Source organism: Cupressus sempervirens, chromosome 5 (assembly GCF_028749045.1).
Source record: "Cupressus sempervirens isolate cs-2001-9-10 chromosome 5, ASM2874904v1, whole genome shotgun sequence".
Classification (NCBI taxonomy): domain Eukaryota; kingdom Viridiplantae; phylum Streptophyta; class Pinopsida; order Cupressales; family Cupressaceae; genus Cupressus; species Cupressus sempervirens.
The window spans coordinates 132,766,420-132,780,692 of record NC_143122.1 but is presented as its reverse complement, the minus strand read 5'-3'; the positions used below and the strand labels follow the sequence as shown (position 1 = coordinate 132,780,692).

At 33.5% G+C, this 14,273-nt stretch overlaps 1 protein-coding gene across 1 annotated transcript; it reads left to right on the top strand.

Annotated features, from left to right (window-relative positions):
• Window positions 1-12,907: 12,907 nt before the first annotated feature.
• LOC149554851 (uncharacterized) lies at window positions 12,908-14,068 on the top strand. The gene is made up of 2 exons (XM_089829073.1): window positions 12,908-13,079; window positions 13,263-14,068. The coding sequence occupies exons 1-2, from the start codon at window positions 12,908-12,910 to the stop codon at window positions 14,066-14,068; spliced, it is 978 nt and encodes a 325-aa protein (XP_089685199.1).
• The last annotated feature ends 205 nt before the right edge of the window (window positions 14,069-14,273 follow it).

Below are 14,273 nucleotides of genomic sequence, written 5' to 3'. Positions count from 1 at the left end.
ATATGCAGGCATTATATTTTGGTCTAATTTTCGAATATGTTAGAGTCAACATGTATACCTAGTGCACCAAAAAAGAAAAATTGAAATTCAGCTAATATTTTTCAAGTTATAACTAGTCAAAGTCAAAGTTATCAGAAATTGACAATTTTTCTCTCCCGTCAAACTTTTTCTATCAAGTCTACATATTTTTAAAAATAAATTACATATTCTTGAAGAAGACTCTCTCCTCTAGTGCAACATTAAAAAATAATAATTTTTGAACATGATTTACTATTTTTTACTTATTTTTCAATAGACAACTTCCTAAATCTTAAAATACCAACTTGTAATATTTTCAAATTATAACATACTATCCATAATCAAAATAATAATAAAAATATATGATCATAATCTTGACTCCGAGACCTACAAAACTATATTTTTAGTTTTTAAAAAAACATCAATTTAGTAGGTCAAATTAGCCTTCAAAGTGAGAAGTTTGCAGAAGTTCTTATTTTTGCATGTGTGGCTACCACCTAGGATGCCACATAGGTAGTTATGGCCGAAACTCTTGTCGGCCCAACTAACTGCAAGCGATTAGTTTAACAGTTTCAAGTATAAAATAATTTAGTTTCAAACTTTTTCATGTAACAAACAAGATTTTTGTTTTCTTTATTTTAATAAATATAGAAAACAAAAAAAAGTAGAAGAGCATTTTCAGAAGACAACAATTTTTTAAGTCATTTTCAGCAATTATTTCGCAAAAATCCTCAGAATCGCAAAGGATCAAATATTTGTAAGGTGTTTTTCCTGTCTACTTATTTTTATTTTTATGTATTCTAAATTGAAGCATTAGTTGGTATTTAGTATTCAAAATCTAATTTATTTATTTTCTATAGATAAAAGTATTCAATAGGTAGTAAAAGGAAAAGATCAAGGAAATACGATAGGAAAAGAGATGACAAAATGAAAGGTCATACTAAACGTAACCAAAACCAACCTACTGAAATTCTTGAATAGGACGAGATTCATGAAGAGAATGAAAGTAATGAAGAGGAAGAAATTGGTAGTTCTAGTGATAGAAACAAATTAGAAGGCATAACAAATTTGATGGATTTGGATGAGGAACTACTTTGTAACCAAATTCCATCTAAAGATCTGATAAATGATAACACTATTAGAAAGCATTGTGAGAACATGTGGGATGAATATTTCAAAGATAAAAGTATATTTTGATAGGCACAATTATTTGTCAAGTTCTTTAGGAGAAAAGATATGAGACCTATTTTAGAGTTGTTGGGTGTTGATAACAGGAAAAACCATGTGCATAATATTAATAAAACAATAGTTGAAAACTTGCAAAATGCTTATAACAAAATTGACAACATAACTCGAGGAGGTGATTTGAGTAATGCACATAGAGCATTGATGATTACTATATCTAGTAGAAAATTGACACATAGAAAATAGGTACATGCAATTTTTGATGTACTACATATATCTAGAAGAACTGTTCAGAGATACATCAAGAGAAGAAATATGCTAGATGATAACATTGAGAATAACTGGATGAATATTTGTAGAGTTCCTCAAAAAGACAAAATTTTTGAAGATGTGAAAAGACAAGTTATTGAATTTTGGACCACACATTCTCGTGTTTCTTCCAACAGACGTGATACTATACAAATTAAAAATCAAGAGACATGGACTAAAATTGAACATCCAAAACATTTCATAGATATAACTCAAAGTGAATTATTTCAAACATTCAAGCAAGAATTTTCAAATGTCAAAATATGTCAGAGAATGTTTGAGAGTTTGCATCGTTCCTTTCTATGCATAAATAAGATGCGTGAAACGTGTTGTTGTCGAAATCATGTTGAATTTGGTCTACACTTGCAATCATATAAAAAAGTTATGGCAGTACTTAATCCTAATTTGGTCATCCCTAGAAGTACAATACAATTTGTGAGGTTGATATTATGTGATAAATTAGAAGATTCAGATGAGTTCAAAGTGAAATGCATCAAAAATTAGTGTGAAGATTGTGGAGATTTACGCAAATTTTTTGAAATGCAAATTGAGAATGTTAATGAATCCACACCAGTCTCATGGATGAGATATGAATATGAGACATACCAAAATAAGACAGGAGATGAATCCAAAAAAAATGTATTAAAGGAGAGTGAATTGCGTTATGATGAGTTTATGACCAAGTTTCGTCCATTGATATATCCACATATCCAACATTGTCATGGTGCACAATGGCAAGTTAAACAGTTTCATGATTCTAAAAATTGTTTTCCACCTGGTTGTATATTTTCAGTTGTAGATTTTTCTGAGAATTATACATTTGCACCTCAAACAGAGCTTCAAGGGCAATATTATTATTCTGAACAAGTTGCAATATTTGTGCAAGTGACCTATAGAAATGCGCAATTTGAGGTGGATCAGATAGAAAGGTTGGATGAAAATGAATGCATCATCATCAAAGAGGTTCATTTCTATATTAGTGATGATAGAGTTCATGATAGGAGTTATGTGGCTCATTGTTTTGCAATGTTCTTTGAAGATCTCAGAAATCGTGCAATAAATGTTTCAGAGCACTAGATTTGGTCTGATGGATGTGCAGGTTGGTATACACGAACTTACACATTTATTTAACTTTATTTTAACTTATATTTATTTGTATAGGCCTATTTTGATTTGATACATGTACACAGATAATTTTAGATACTTATCATGTTTCATGTTCACAGGACAATTCAAATCTGCAAAAGCATTTAATTGGTTAGCAATGCAACATGCTAGAACCAATGTTAGGTTTTTATGAAATTTCTTTCAAAGTGGACATGGAAAAGGGGAGCATGATGGAGCAGGAGCATGTATAGAGCGTGCACTTTGACAACATGAACTTGCAGGTAAATATATGCATTTAATGTGCATGTTTAATACTAGTAGCATATATATATATATATATATATATATATATATATATATATATATATATAAGGAATAGGATAGAGAGTGCAAATCAAATTTTTGAATGGTGCAAAGTTCATTTTGTTACTCGAGATACTGAATACAATAAGCATTACTTTTGGGAAGTGAAAGGTGAGTTCTAAGTTATATTTATTTTTAAATGTATTTTTCAAATTGTTTAGTTTTATATTAAATATAAATATTTTGAAATATGACAATTACTTTTAATGTATTTGTAACAGATATGGATCAATCTAATCCTTACAATTGTCAAACGATCCCCTGGTATTAGAAGTTTGCATCAAGTGATGACTACAAGAAACCATAAACTTCTAGTAATTAAAGTAAGAGAGAAAACATGTTTTTGTGATGACTGTGTTGAGGACAATCCAATGAGTGCATGTGAAAATATTGTGAATGAATATGTTTCACATTGGGATTTGAAGGAGATAGTTAGAAAGCCTCCTTTTGAAGATGTTGACATTGACATTCATGATCTTGTATATTCAATTGATTATGAGCACATTTCTAATTTAGTTATGGTAGGTTTGCGTGCATATATTATAGTACATATATAAATTAATATACATGCATATTCATTTTAAAATTAATTTATATTTATCTATATTTTTATATACATGCAGGAGATATTTTTGCAATTCAAGTCTTACCAGATAATGCAAAAAATGTGGACTATTATCTTTTAAGATGCACAAAAGCAAAACACAAGTTGCTAGAAGGAGCTATAGATGCTAATGGACAATCATATCCAATTGGATTAGTTGTTATTGAAGAAACATATTATCAACAAACAAGGGTAACTAATAGTGCCATTGAATTTATTGAATACAAGCCTAGAGAAAAAATTTTACATTACAGTAACCATGTTATAGCAACAAAGTTACAATTTGAAGCAATACAAAGAAGAGGACGTCGTGGAAATCAAAAGTGGAAATCGTCTATTGAAGAACATGAAAAACTTCTAGAGATAATAAAAACTAGAGAGGATCCTAACAATACATTATTTGTGGAGCTCTAGTTTACCTATGTACTTATTGTGGAGCTTTAGTTCAACTATGTCTATATAGCTCTTATACTTTCACATTTAACATTGACAGAATATTTGTTTTATAAATTTGTATACATTGGATCATTTATCTTGGATATGTGAAATTAGACATGTTTTGTTATTTTTATTTAAATTAGACATGGATATCTCATTTAAGACAACCTAGATTAGGACCTCCCCTTAAAACCACCTATTAGGACATCCCCTTAGTACCACCTTTTAGGACCTCTCCTTAAGACAACCCCTTTAGTATTTGTATGTATTTATATACATTTTTAATGTTTTCTTACATATGATTGTTAATGTTGTTATGTATTTATGTTCTATTCTATGTTATACTCTAGATTTATATTCTTTATATGTTCTTACATGTATATGCTATATTCTATGTTATACTCTTTATATGTTACACATGTACATGTATATGTTGCCCTTAAGACATGTCATTAAATATAGTTAATTATACGTAGATTAAGGCATTACAAACAATAACATATACATATTTACATAAATATTGAAAACATATATGTCTACATTTAACACATGAACATAGTTACATACATCTATAGAAATTAAAATATACATGAATATATTGAATTTATGTATTAAATTTATTGAATTAATATATATTGAATTTATGTATTGAATTTATTGAATTTGTGTATTAAATTTATTGAAATATGTATTGAATTTATGTATTAAATTTATTGAAATATATATATCAAGAATAACACATATACATAAACATGAATAACACATACATAAACATAAAACATTAAGACATTAAAAGATCAATTTAACATGTGTGTACATAAGGTCCATTAAGTTCTAATTTACTCTTGAGTTATATTCTTAAATATGTATTAAATTTATTGATTAAATATTGAAAACATATGTATACATTCAACATGAACATAATATGTACATCTATGTAAAATAACACATCTATGAAATAATGTATACATACATGGGTAAAATGTATCCAAAATGCCATATAAAATGTCTCCAAAATATGACATCAAATATCTCTAAAATACCACATGCATCAAATGTATCTGAAATAACATGTACATCCATATAAAAGTATCTGAAATAAGACATGTATCTGAAATAACATACATATATCCATTTAAAAGTATCTGTAAAATAACACATGTATCTAAGATAACATACATCTCTGGTTATAAAAGTATCTGAAATGACATATACATGTGTATATATATAAAGTATCTTGGCAACATCAATGAAATAGACATGTATGTGTAAACTAACATCAATCACATCCCCTTCTGATCCTTGACCCCAAAAGGCTCGATGATATGGATTTGTGCCCTGCACGTCAAATGAAAGAAATTTGTAAAATTATAAAATTATACATATTCATGTGTATGTGTGCAAGTATTAAATATCATATGTGGACAATATATATATCCATCAAATATATAATAAAAAATATAACATACCTGTGACTCATGTCATGGAGGATCTGTCGGGGTCTGAAGATCTCCAAAATGTAACAGACTATCACTAAGACCCCATAGAACACACATGTACATGTACACAAGTTAAATTGAATCACTCAAGAATATGTATGTGTAAATTTTATATTAACAAATAAATATAAACATATATAAATTTACAATATTTACCGTAGCATCATGTAATGCTCTACCAATCTAACTGATATCTGAGTCATGTAGTGATAGAGTGATCTATGAATCATGAAATCTAAGTGCTCTAAGGCTAGGCTATGCAAGATTAGGAGCAGGAATAGGAGAGAGAGCAAGAGCAGGAGCAAGTGCTACAGGATCCCAAGTAGGTGTGGGGACTGTTGTGGGGATAGGAGCTATATGGCCCTCTGTAGGAGCAGGTGTTGTAGAATGTGCAGGGATATCCTCCTGTCCCTGTGAGGGTTGTGGTCCTGCTGTGCATGACAAAATATGGGTGATGTGTCCACCAATGTCATGAAGAGGAATCCTTGTGACCATCAATAATGCTTGATATGCTCCAAGAAGATTGGATACTAAATAAGATGTCATACGATGCAATGCATCCATATCTAATATGGCTGAAACCTCTAGTGGCGATGGTAGATCTGCCATCTCATATAGATCATTAGCTCATGTGCTAGAGGATGCACCTGTCAAAAAGGGACCATGAGATCGTAACATGTATCTACCACATCTATCTAAAGATATCTTGTGTAACTGTGTGACAACTGTGGCAATGCTAGAATATATCTAAGTCCTTATTGTATCATCAGGAACACTCAAACCCGCAGCAGTCATCTATGGATCTCTTGGCACTACCAAAAGGTTCGGACCCACCATTGCCTGTTTATTAACGGGCGCAAGGGTGTTTGCAGGTCTAAATCTCTCTGACAGTCGGCCTCGTCCCTGTCCAACATGATCTGGAAAATCTGTATAGTCGACATCCTGATGTAAATGAAATTTTGCAAACAATTGTTTGTAGAAATAAAGGGGAAACTCATCCTTCTGTGGCCACCTATGATGTGCGGCTAACCACCAAGGATATATAAATGGAGCGATGAGAGGATTTGTACACTTTGTCACTAAATAACCTCTAACCCTAGCCCTATCTGCATAAAAGGGAAACATGGTCTTCACCATAGTGGTGGAGACCTGACCATCAATTTGTGAATACTTCATAATGCCAGTCACACTGTGAGAAAGGGAAGAGTAAAATGTCTCAATACTAATATCATCAAATGGGTTGTACCTAGAGATCATCTCAATCATCTGGCATAATTCATCTCTAATAGACACAACCTTCTCCCTATTAGGGAGAGTGGTAGAAGCTCACAATGTAGAATCAAGATACTCGAGAGCATGAGATAATCTAGCAATAGTATCTGTAAATAAGCGTTGTTTCTCCTCAGTAGATGATGTCTGTCTACATGTTGTGCTCGACTCAACACTAGGACCCCCTCCATGAACACTAGCCTCTCCTGAGGACATAGGTGCTCCACCAGTACTGGATGCCATAATAATATATGCAAAGATCTAGATATCTATAAATGCAGATTTAAGATATACATACATAAGTACATATAAAACTGAAAGTTAAATTTAATTTAAAACATGTAAGTATATAAATATGTACAAAGTTGAATGTAACTAAAAATATGCACATGTTATTTAGTACATCTAGCTCATGTATGTGAATAAAAAATATGCATGTATGTTATTTAGTACATCTAGGTTTATTATGTCAATGTTTTCTAAAATTTAACTAATAGGTTTGTAAAATGTAATGTTATTTAAAGGACAAATAGGTTTACTATGTTAATATTTTGTAAAATGTAACTAATAGATTTGTTGAACTAATGTTTACTATGTTAATGTTTTGTAAAATGTAACCAATAGGTTTGTTGTTAATCTATATTATGTTAATGTTTTCTAAAATGTAACTAATAGGTTTATTGAACATTAATGTTTGCTATGTTAATGTTTTGTATTTAAATGTAACTAATACCTATTTGTTAAACATTAATGTTTACTATGTTAATGTTTTCTAAAATGTAACTAATAGGTTTGTTGAACATTAATGTTTACTATGTTAATGTTTTGTAAAATGTAACTAATAGATTTGTTGTTAATGTTTACTATGTTAGTATTTTGTAAAATGTAACTAATGCTTTATTATCAACTACAAAAAAAATATAAAAAAGACATTATTAAAAACTATAACTCTGCTTGCGAAAATGCCGAAAGCGAACACTTCACTCAGTTATCCAGGCCCGAATCGAGGGCAGAGGAACAAACGGAGACTCTCCAGAAATGCATGCGCCATTGAAATAGCGAGACATGGAAGCTCTCCAGCGAACCAAAGCAAATTTCTTAACCTAAAATATGGTAAAATGGATGTAAGATTCGATGTTCCTACGGCCAACAAATTCGAGGCTCTAGATAAATCAGTAGTCAAGGCCACCCGCTTTTGTCCAAAAGGAGGGCCTCAAAGACTTACAATCAATGCGAAAGCTTCCTCTAATATCAAAAACCTATCTAGAACACGCCCCCAGTTGCCTATATTCACGGTAGAACATCTCGATAACCAAATCCGGGTTTTTAACATGACTAAATATGTATTTCCAAATTCTTTCAAATCTTTGTCCCCTCCAGGAAGCGCTTCAATTCCCTCTAATCTTCCAGATGTTAAATCTAATTTAAAACCAGTCTCCTCTCCAATCTATATACCCCCTCATAAACGGCTTAGCAACCCATCCCCTTCTCCTAACCCTAATTGTTCTCTTGGATCGCTGCAACCAAACCCCCTTGACAAACCAGTTCACATCACCATTGATGATGTTGAAGATTCTTGGTTCGACTGTCTGAAGAGAGGGATCTTCGCAATTTAGACTAGCCCTTCCAAAGACATCCATCTCTTAATGGAATGGCTATCGGATAATTGCCAGGAACAGGTAAGTATCTTTCACCATCATGAAAATGTTTTGTTTTTAAAATGTGAAGAAGAGTCTGTTAAAAATGAGTTTATTGTTGTCTCGGAATGTTTCTTTAAAGGTTTCTGTGTCAAATTTGTTGAATGGGTTCCTAATTTTCATATTGATAAGGTGGATTGTATGATCCCATTATGGTATTCCATGTCTCTTCCTCCAGAGCTAGGTGATGTTGATATTATCTATGAAATAGGCTCTGCAATAGGAGTAGTTATTGCTATTGATGCTTCCTTTTTTAGCTGTAACAGTATTAAAATTCTCATCAAACTTAATATTAATCACCCTTCGGAGTTCCAAAAGAAAATTATTCCCAGGAAAGCCTCATATGATATAACCTTTCAAGAGTATAAAGGGAAGATCATTGATATACTGAAATCTGAAATTAAAAATAATCACAGACCTGAGGTCCTTCCCCTCACATCGCACTTCAAGGACAAATTCCCAGGACTAAGTTCTAAATTAGTCAGAAGGAATAAAAATTCAGGAAATTACCGATCAGGGATTCAGATTGGATAAAATTCTCAGGCAGAACAGAGGGCTTCATTGATAAAAATGATGCCAGATGAGACAGAAGCTACCCTATTAATCTCAAAAGTAGATTTAATAAAGGATACAAGAGTATTGAAGAATGGTGTTTGTAGCAAAAATGACAAGGAACTCAAGGGAACAGAAAAATGTGACAACAAACATAAGACCAACAAAAGGGGATCTGATGGAATTAAGATTCAGCTTCCAAATGACAGAAGAGAGCACCCCAAAAAAATGAAAGAGCCAACTGTTAGACAGTACAAGGAAAAAAGCAAGGCTTTAGACCGAAATGAATTATTAGACAGAGCAGACAGTAAGGATTATAGGACAAACAAGCAGAATTTGGGAGATCAAGTTTTCCCTCCCTAAGAATTGGATTCTGTGAATCATACAGAGAAGGAAGCCCAGGATGATAGAAAATGGAAGGAGAAGGAAGAATCAGCAAAAATCAAAATTGAGGCAGGCAATAGAGAAAAATTTGGTCAAAATCATGAAACAACATGCAAATCAGATGGGATTTGGAACAGAGACCAAAATCTTGAGCAAGGCACAGTAAGGCATGAGGCTCTTGCAAAGTATAAAGAAAGATGTAATAAGGAGGATGGAAATGAAGAAAGTAGTCGGAAATCAGAAAAAATGAAGGGGCCTAACATATACATATATCAGGAGGAGATTGATGGGAACAAGGATACTGTAGGACAAGGAGAGATACAAAACAGCATTACAGAATCAACAGATAATCAAGATATAGGTGAAGCAGAAAATGTCATGCTTTTCTCTTCTCCCAAGGTGTGGATGGAAAAAGCAGCTTCTAGAGCAGAAAAATAGGATTCTCAGCATTTGAACACTGATTTTATCCTTGAATCAGAGTTAACCACCCCGCAAATTGAAGGTGCTAGAAGAACTTCAAAATTTTGACAGACACCAGATGGATATCCTTCCTCGCCGTTCACCCCAGAGGAGATTCAGTCGCAGATTCAGAATGATGGCAAAAGACTAGTAGTCTCTATCATTAAAGACTTTCAGAAATTTTTAAATGAGGACCTAGAATTTACACCAGAGGTTGGATTATCAGAGGTTGAGGCTAACAGTCTTGAGCAGCTATAAGAGGAACTTATTAAAGTGTTTGACTTTGATAATTTAGATAAGAGTACTACCTCTCAGAAAGAGAGGCTGATCCAAAAAATTATCAAACTGGGAAGAGATGATTATACTATTGAAGATCTCCAAAGGGATATGATAAAGATCTAGATGGAGGATAGTGCAAGGAAGCAAGACAAACAGAGTGAGAAGAAGTCAAAAGACAATCAAGTAGGTGAACGGACAAACATGGGAGAAAGAGAGAATAAAGAACTGGAGGAGGACAGTCTCGGGAGTAAAATATGCAAAGAATTGGAAATGGAAGAATTTGAAAGAACAGAGGAATGCATTTGTCCAACAGCACAAGAACTGGGTATATTTCAGCAAGAGCTTGGTATAGAAATGAATCAGGAAATTATAACCTCTCCAAAATATGGTAAGCCAAAAGGAAAAAGGGGGAGGAGATCACTGAAGGATTTACGTGAGGCTGAAGGCCTAGCTAGAGAACAGAGGAAAATTGATGAACTCCTAAATATGGGGAAGGGGAAGTGCCTTCCTAAGACTACATGAGGATAACTTCATGGAATGCTAGGGGTCTAAATGCCCCCAGCAAGAAAAGGTTATTAAAACAACATTTAAAAAGTTTTAATTCAGAAATAATATTAATTCAGGAAACAAAACTAAATAAAGTAGAAGGAGACAAATTTAACAAAATGTTAGGAATGTGGGGTTCAATCTTCATAGAGGCAATAGGTGCCTCGGGGGGTTTAGGAATTGTTTGGAACCCTAAGAAAGTTAGTCTAACTTATTTAGTTAATAACAATAATTGGATGTGTGCTAGTATACAGAGCCTAAAATTAGATACAAAATTCATCCTAATCAATGTGTATGGTCCTAATAATACAATAGTAAAAAAAATTGTTTGGGCTGAATTAAGTATGGTTATTTCAGAACACAAAGATTGTTCGATTATATTAGGAGGTGATTTTAATACGATTTTAAGTTTAAATGAGAAAATAGGGGGTACGCAACATCTCTCGCTATCATCAATAGAATTCAAAGTATGGATCGACAAATTTAGTTTATTAGAAATTCTTCCAAGCAATGGTATATTCACGTGGAATAATAGAAGAAAGGATAACGATTATATTGCAGAAAAGTTAGATAGATTCTTTATTGTAGGAAATATCTCTTCTTACAATAAGAACTTCCAATCCTCCATTCTTCCCTTCGCAGGATCAAATCATTTCCCGGTATGTTTGGAGATTTCAGAACCTTCTAAACCACAGAGAAATCCTTTTAAGTGTGAAAAGATGTGGTTTCAGGATTCGAAATTTTTAGAACTGATTAAGACATGGTGGACTCAAGCGGACTTCGTTGGGTCCAGAATGTTTGTTTTCATTTTGAAACTCAAATTGTTGAAAGAAAACATTTTGAGGTGGAACAAAGAACACTTCAACAACATTTTTAAAGAAAAGTTGGAAGTTGAAGATAAACTAAAAAACCTGAACCAGGAAATTATAAAATATGGCATGAATTATGAGAAATATACTTTAGAAAAAGAGCTCCTCATTAAGCAAGAAGATATTTTATCCAAAGAGGAAACCTTCTGGAGACAAAAATCCAGAGAGAAATGGTTGGAAGAGGGAGATCGAAACACAAAATTTTTTCACAATTCTACTATTCAAAACCAATCTCTACAGAAGATATCTAGTATCTTGACTCTACAAGGTTTGCGTATAGAAAACCCTACAGAAATTGCAGACACGATAGTCTCTCACTTAAAAAATTTACTAAATAATTATGAAGGGTCTAATAGGGAAGCACAGGCCCGAATGCTCAAATTTATTCCAAAATTGGTCATGGCAGAAGAAAATAAAAATCTAAATAGACCAATAACATTGGAAGAGGTAAGGACTGTGGTCTTTAATATGAGTCCAGACAAATCTCTAGGCCCAGATGGGTTTCAAGCTTTCTTTTTTCAAAAATGTTGGGATATACTTGGAGAAGACCTATGGAGAGCAATTGAAGCGTCAAGAAATGGTGGATCCTTGCTGGCTGAAATCAATTATTCATTCTTCACACTTATCCCTAAGAAGGAATGTCTGGAAAATCTTGGAGACTTCCGCCCTATAGCTCTGTGCAACACTATTTACAAAATTTTCTCAAAAGTTATAGCCAATAGACTCAAGGCAATTATGCCAAAATTGATTTCTGAGGAACAAACAGGTTTTGTTCCAGGTAGATCCATTTTGGATGGCATACTCATTATTCAGGAAGCTATTCACTCGGCTGCCATAGATAAAGAACCATGTATGTTTATGAAATTAGATATACAAAAGGCTTACGATATGGTTGATTGGCGTTTCCTATGCAAAGTTCTAGAAGCATTTGGCTTTTCACGTCAATGGGTAAATCTAATATTTAAGTTTATCTCAACTCCAAAGATTTATGTTCTCATAAATGGGACTCCTGAAGGTTTCTTTGAAATCTCCAGGGGTATTAGGCAAGGAGACCCTCTATCTCCCTCTCTCTTCATTCTAATGGCTGAAGCCTTTGGTAGAGCAGTCTCCTATGCTTATCAGGTTCGGAAGATTTCAGGGATTTCTATTACCAGAAACCTCCCTAACATTACCCATCAATAGTATGCAGATGACACTATTTTACCTGGCAAGAGTTCGATCCAAGAAGCAATGGGTTTTAAAAATATACTTCAAAATTATATGGATGCTTCAGGGCAGAAGGTTAATAAAGATAAATCCGAAATATTCTTTATGAACACCTCTCCGACAATGGAAAACAAGATATGTGGAATTATGGGATATAGAAAGGGTATGTTCCCTTGTAAGTATTTGGGTATCTCCCTGGAAAAGAACTCGAGATACATCAAAGTTTGGCAGGATACGATTGAAAAGGTGGATAAGCGGATTGGAAATTGGAAGAATAGATGGCTCTCTAAGGCTGGTAAGATTACTAAGATACGATCTGTCCTCTCAGCCATCCCGATTTTCCCTTTGGCATGTCTTCCTCTCACAAATTGGATGTCCAAGTGATTTGAATCTAAACTTAGGAATTTCCTTTGGAAGGATAAGGAAAATGATAAGAAACTCGCTCTCATTAAATGGGACAATTTATGCAAACCTAAAGAATGTGGAGGTTTAGGATTGAGGAAACCACAATGGCAAAATGAGGCTCTGGGAGCCAAACTTGTATGGAGATTATACCAAGAACATGAGCACAAATGGGCTAAAATTTTATATCATAAATATTTGGATCCGATGAAACCGGAATCGTTGTTCAGAATGGGAAATTTGTCGAAAGGGTTGGAATGCTGGAATTTCATGGTAAAATGCAAGGGCATTATCAGCAAATACCTAACATGGGACGTGGCTGCAGGAGATAAAGCCTTGTTCTGGGAAGACTCCTGGGATGGGCTCCCCCCTTTAAACACACCTCCCAATTTAGAAAACCTAATAATAAGGCTAAAATCATTGTGGGGTAGTAAGGTCAAAGATTACAAAATTAAAGAGTTGATTGATGGGGAACTTCGATGGAGATGGCGGTCAATAGATGATTTAGATCTTGATCTGGAATTAGTTGTAGCCTTCAAAAAGATCATCTCGAATAGGAAAATAAAACAATCTGAAAGGCTAGATAGTCTTATTTGGGTTGGTTCAAAGGATGGATTATACAGTGTGAAACAAGGTTATCAGGCTATTATTCATTCACAGCAATGGAACTCAGTGGAGATCCCATTAAAATTGTGTTGGGATACAGCTTGTCTTCCTAAGGCCGGTTTCTTTCTATGGCTTGCCCTTCAGAACAGAGCTTTAATAGCAGACAGACTCGCTAGATTTGGTATAAATGGTCCTAATTGGTGTGTCACGTGTAAACAGAACAATGAAGATGTTGATCATCTCTTTCTCAACTATCCTTTCGCACAAAATTGCTAGGAATGGCTCAAGTCCCGACTAAACTGGGCTACCCCTCTACAGAATTCTCTTAAAGGGCTCCTATGTTCATGGCCCACAAATATGGGACATGGGGTCTATAGCAAATTCTGGAATATTTGCCCATCCATAGTTGTATGGGAAATATGGAAAGAAAGAAACCGTCGTATTTTTAAAGATCAAGAGCAGAATCTAGGTAGATTTATAC

Excerpts from the sequence above, each read along its gene's own strand:
- LOC149554851 (XM_089829073.1), top strand. The coding sequence starts at position 12,908 with ATGGAAAACAAGATATGTGGAATTATGGGATATAGAAAGGGTATGTTC. Across the intron at positions 13,080-13,262 it reads TAGATGGCTCTCTAAGGCTG|AATGTGGAGGTTTAGGATTG; the intron begins GTAAGATTACTA and ends GCAAACCTAAAG.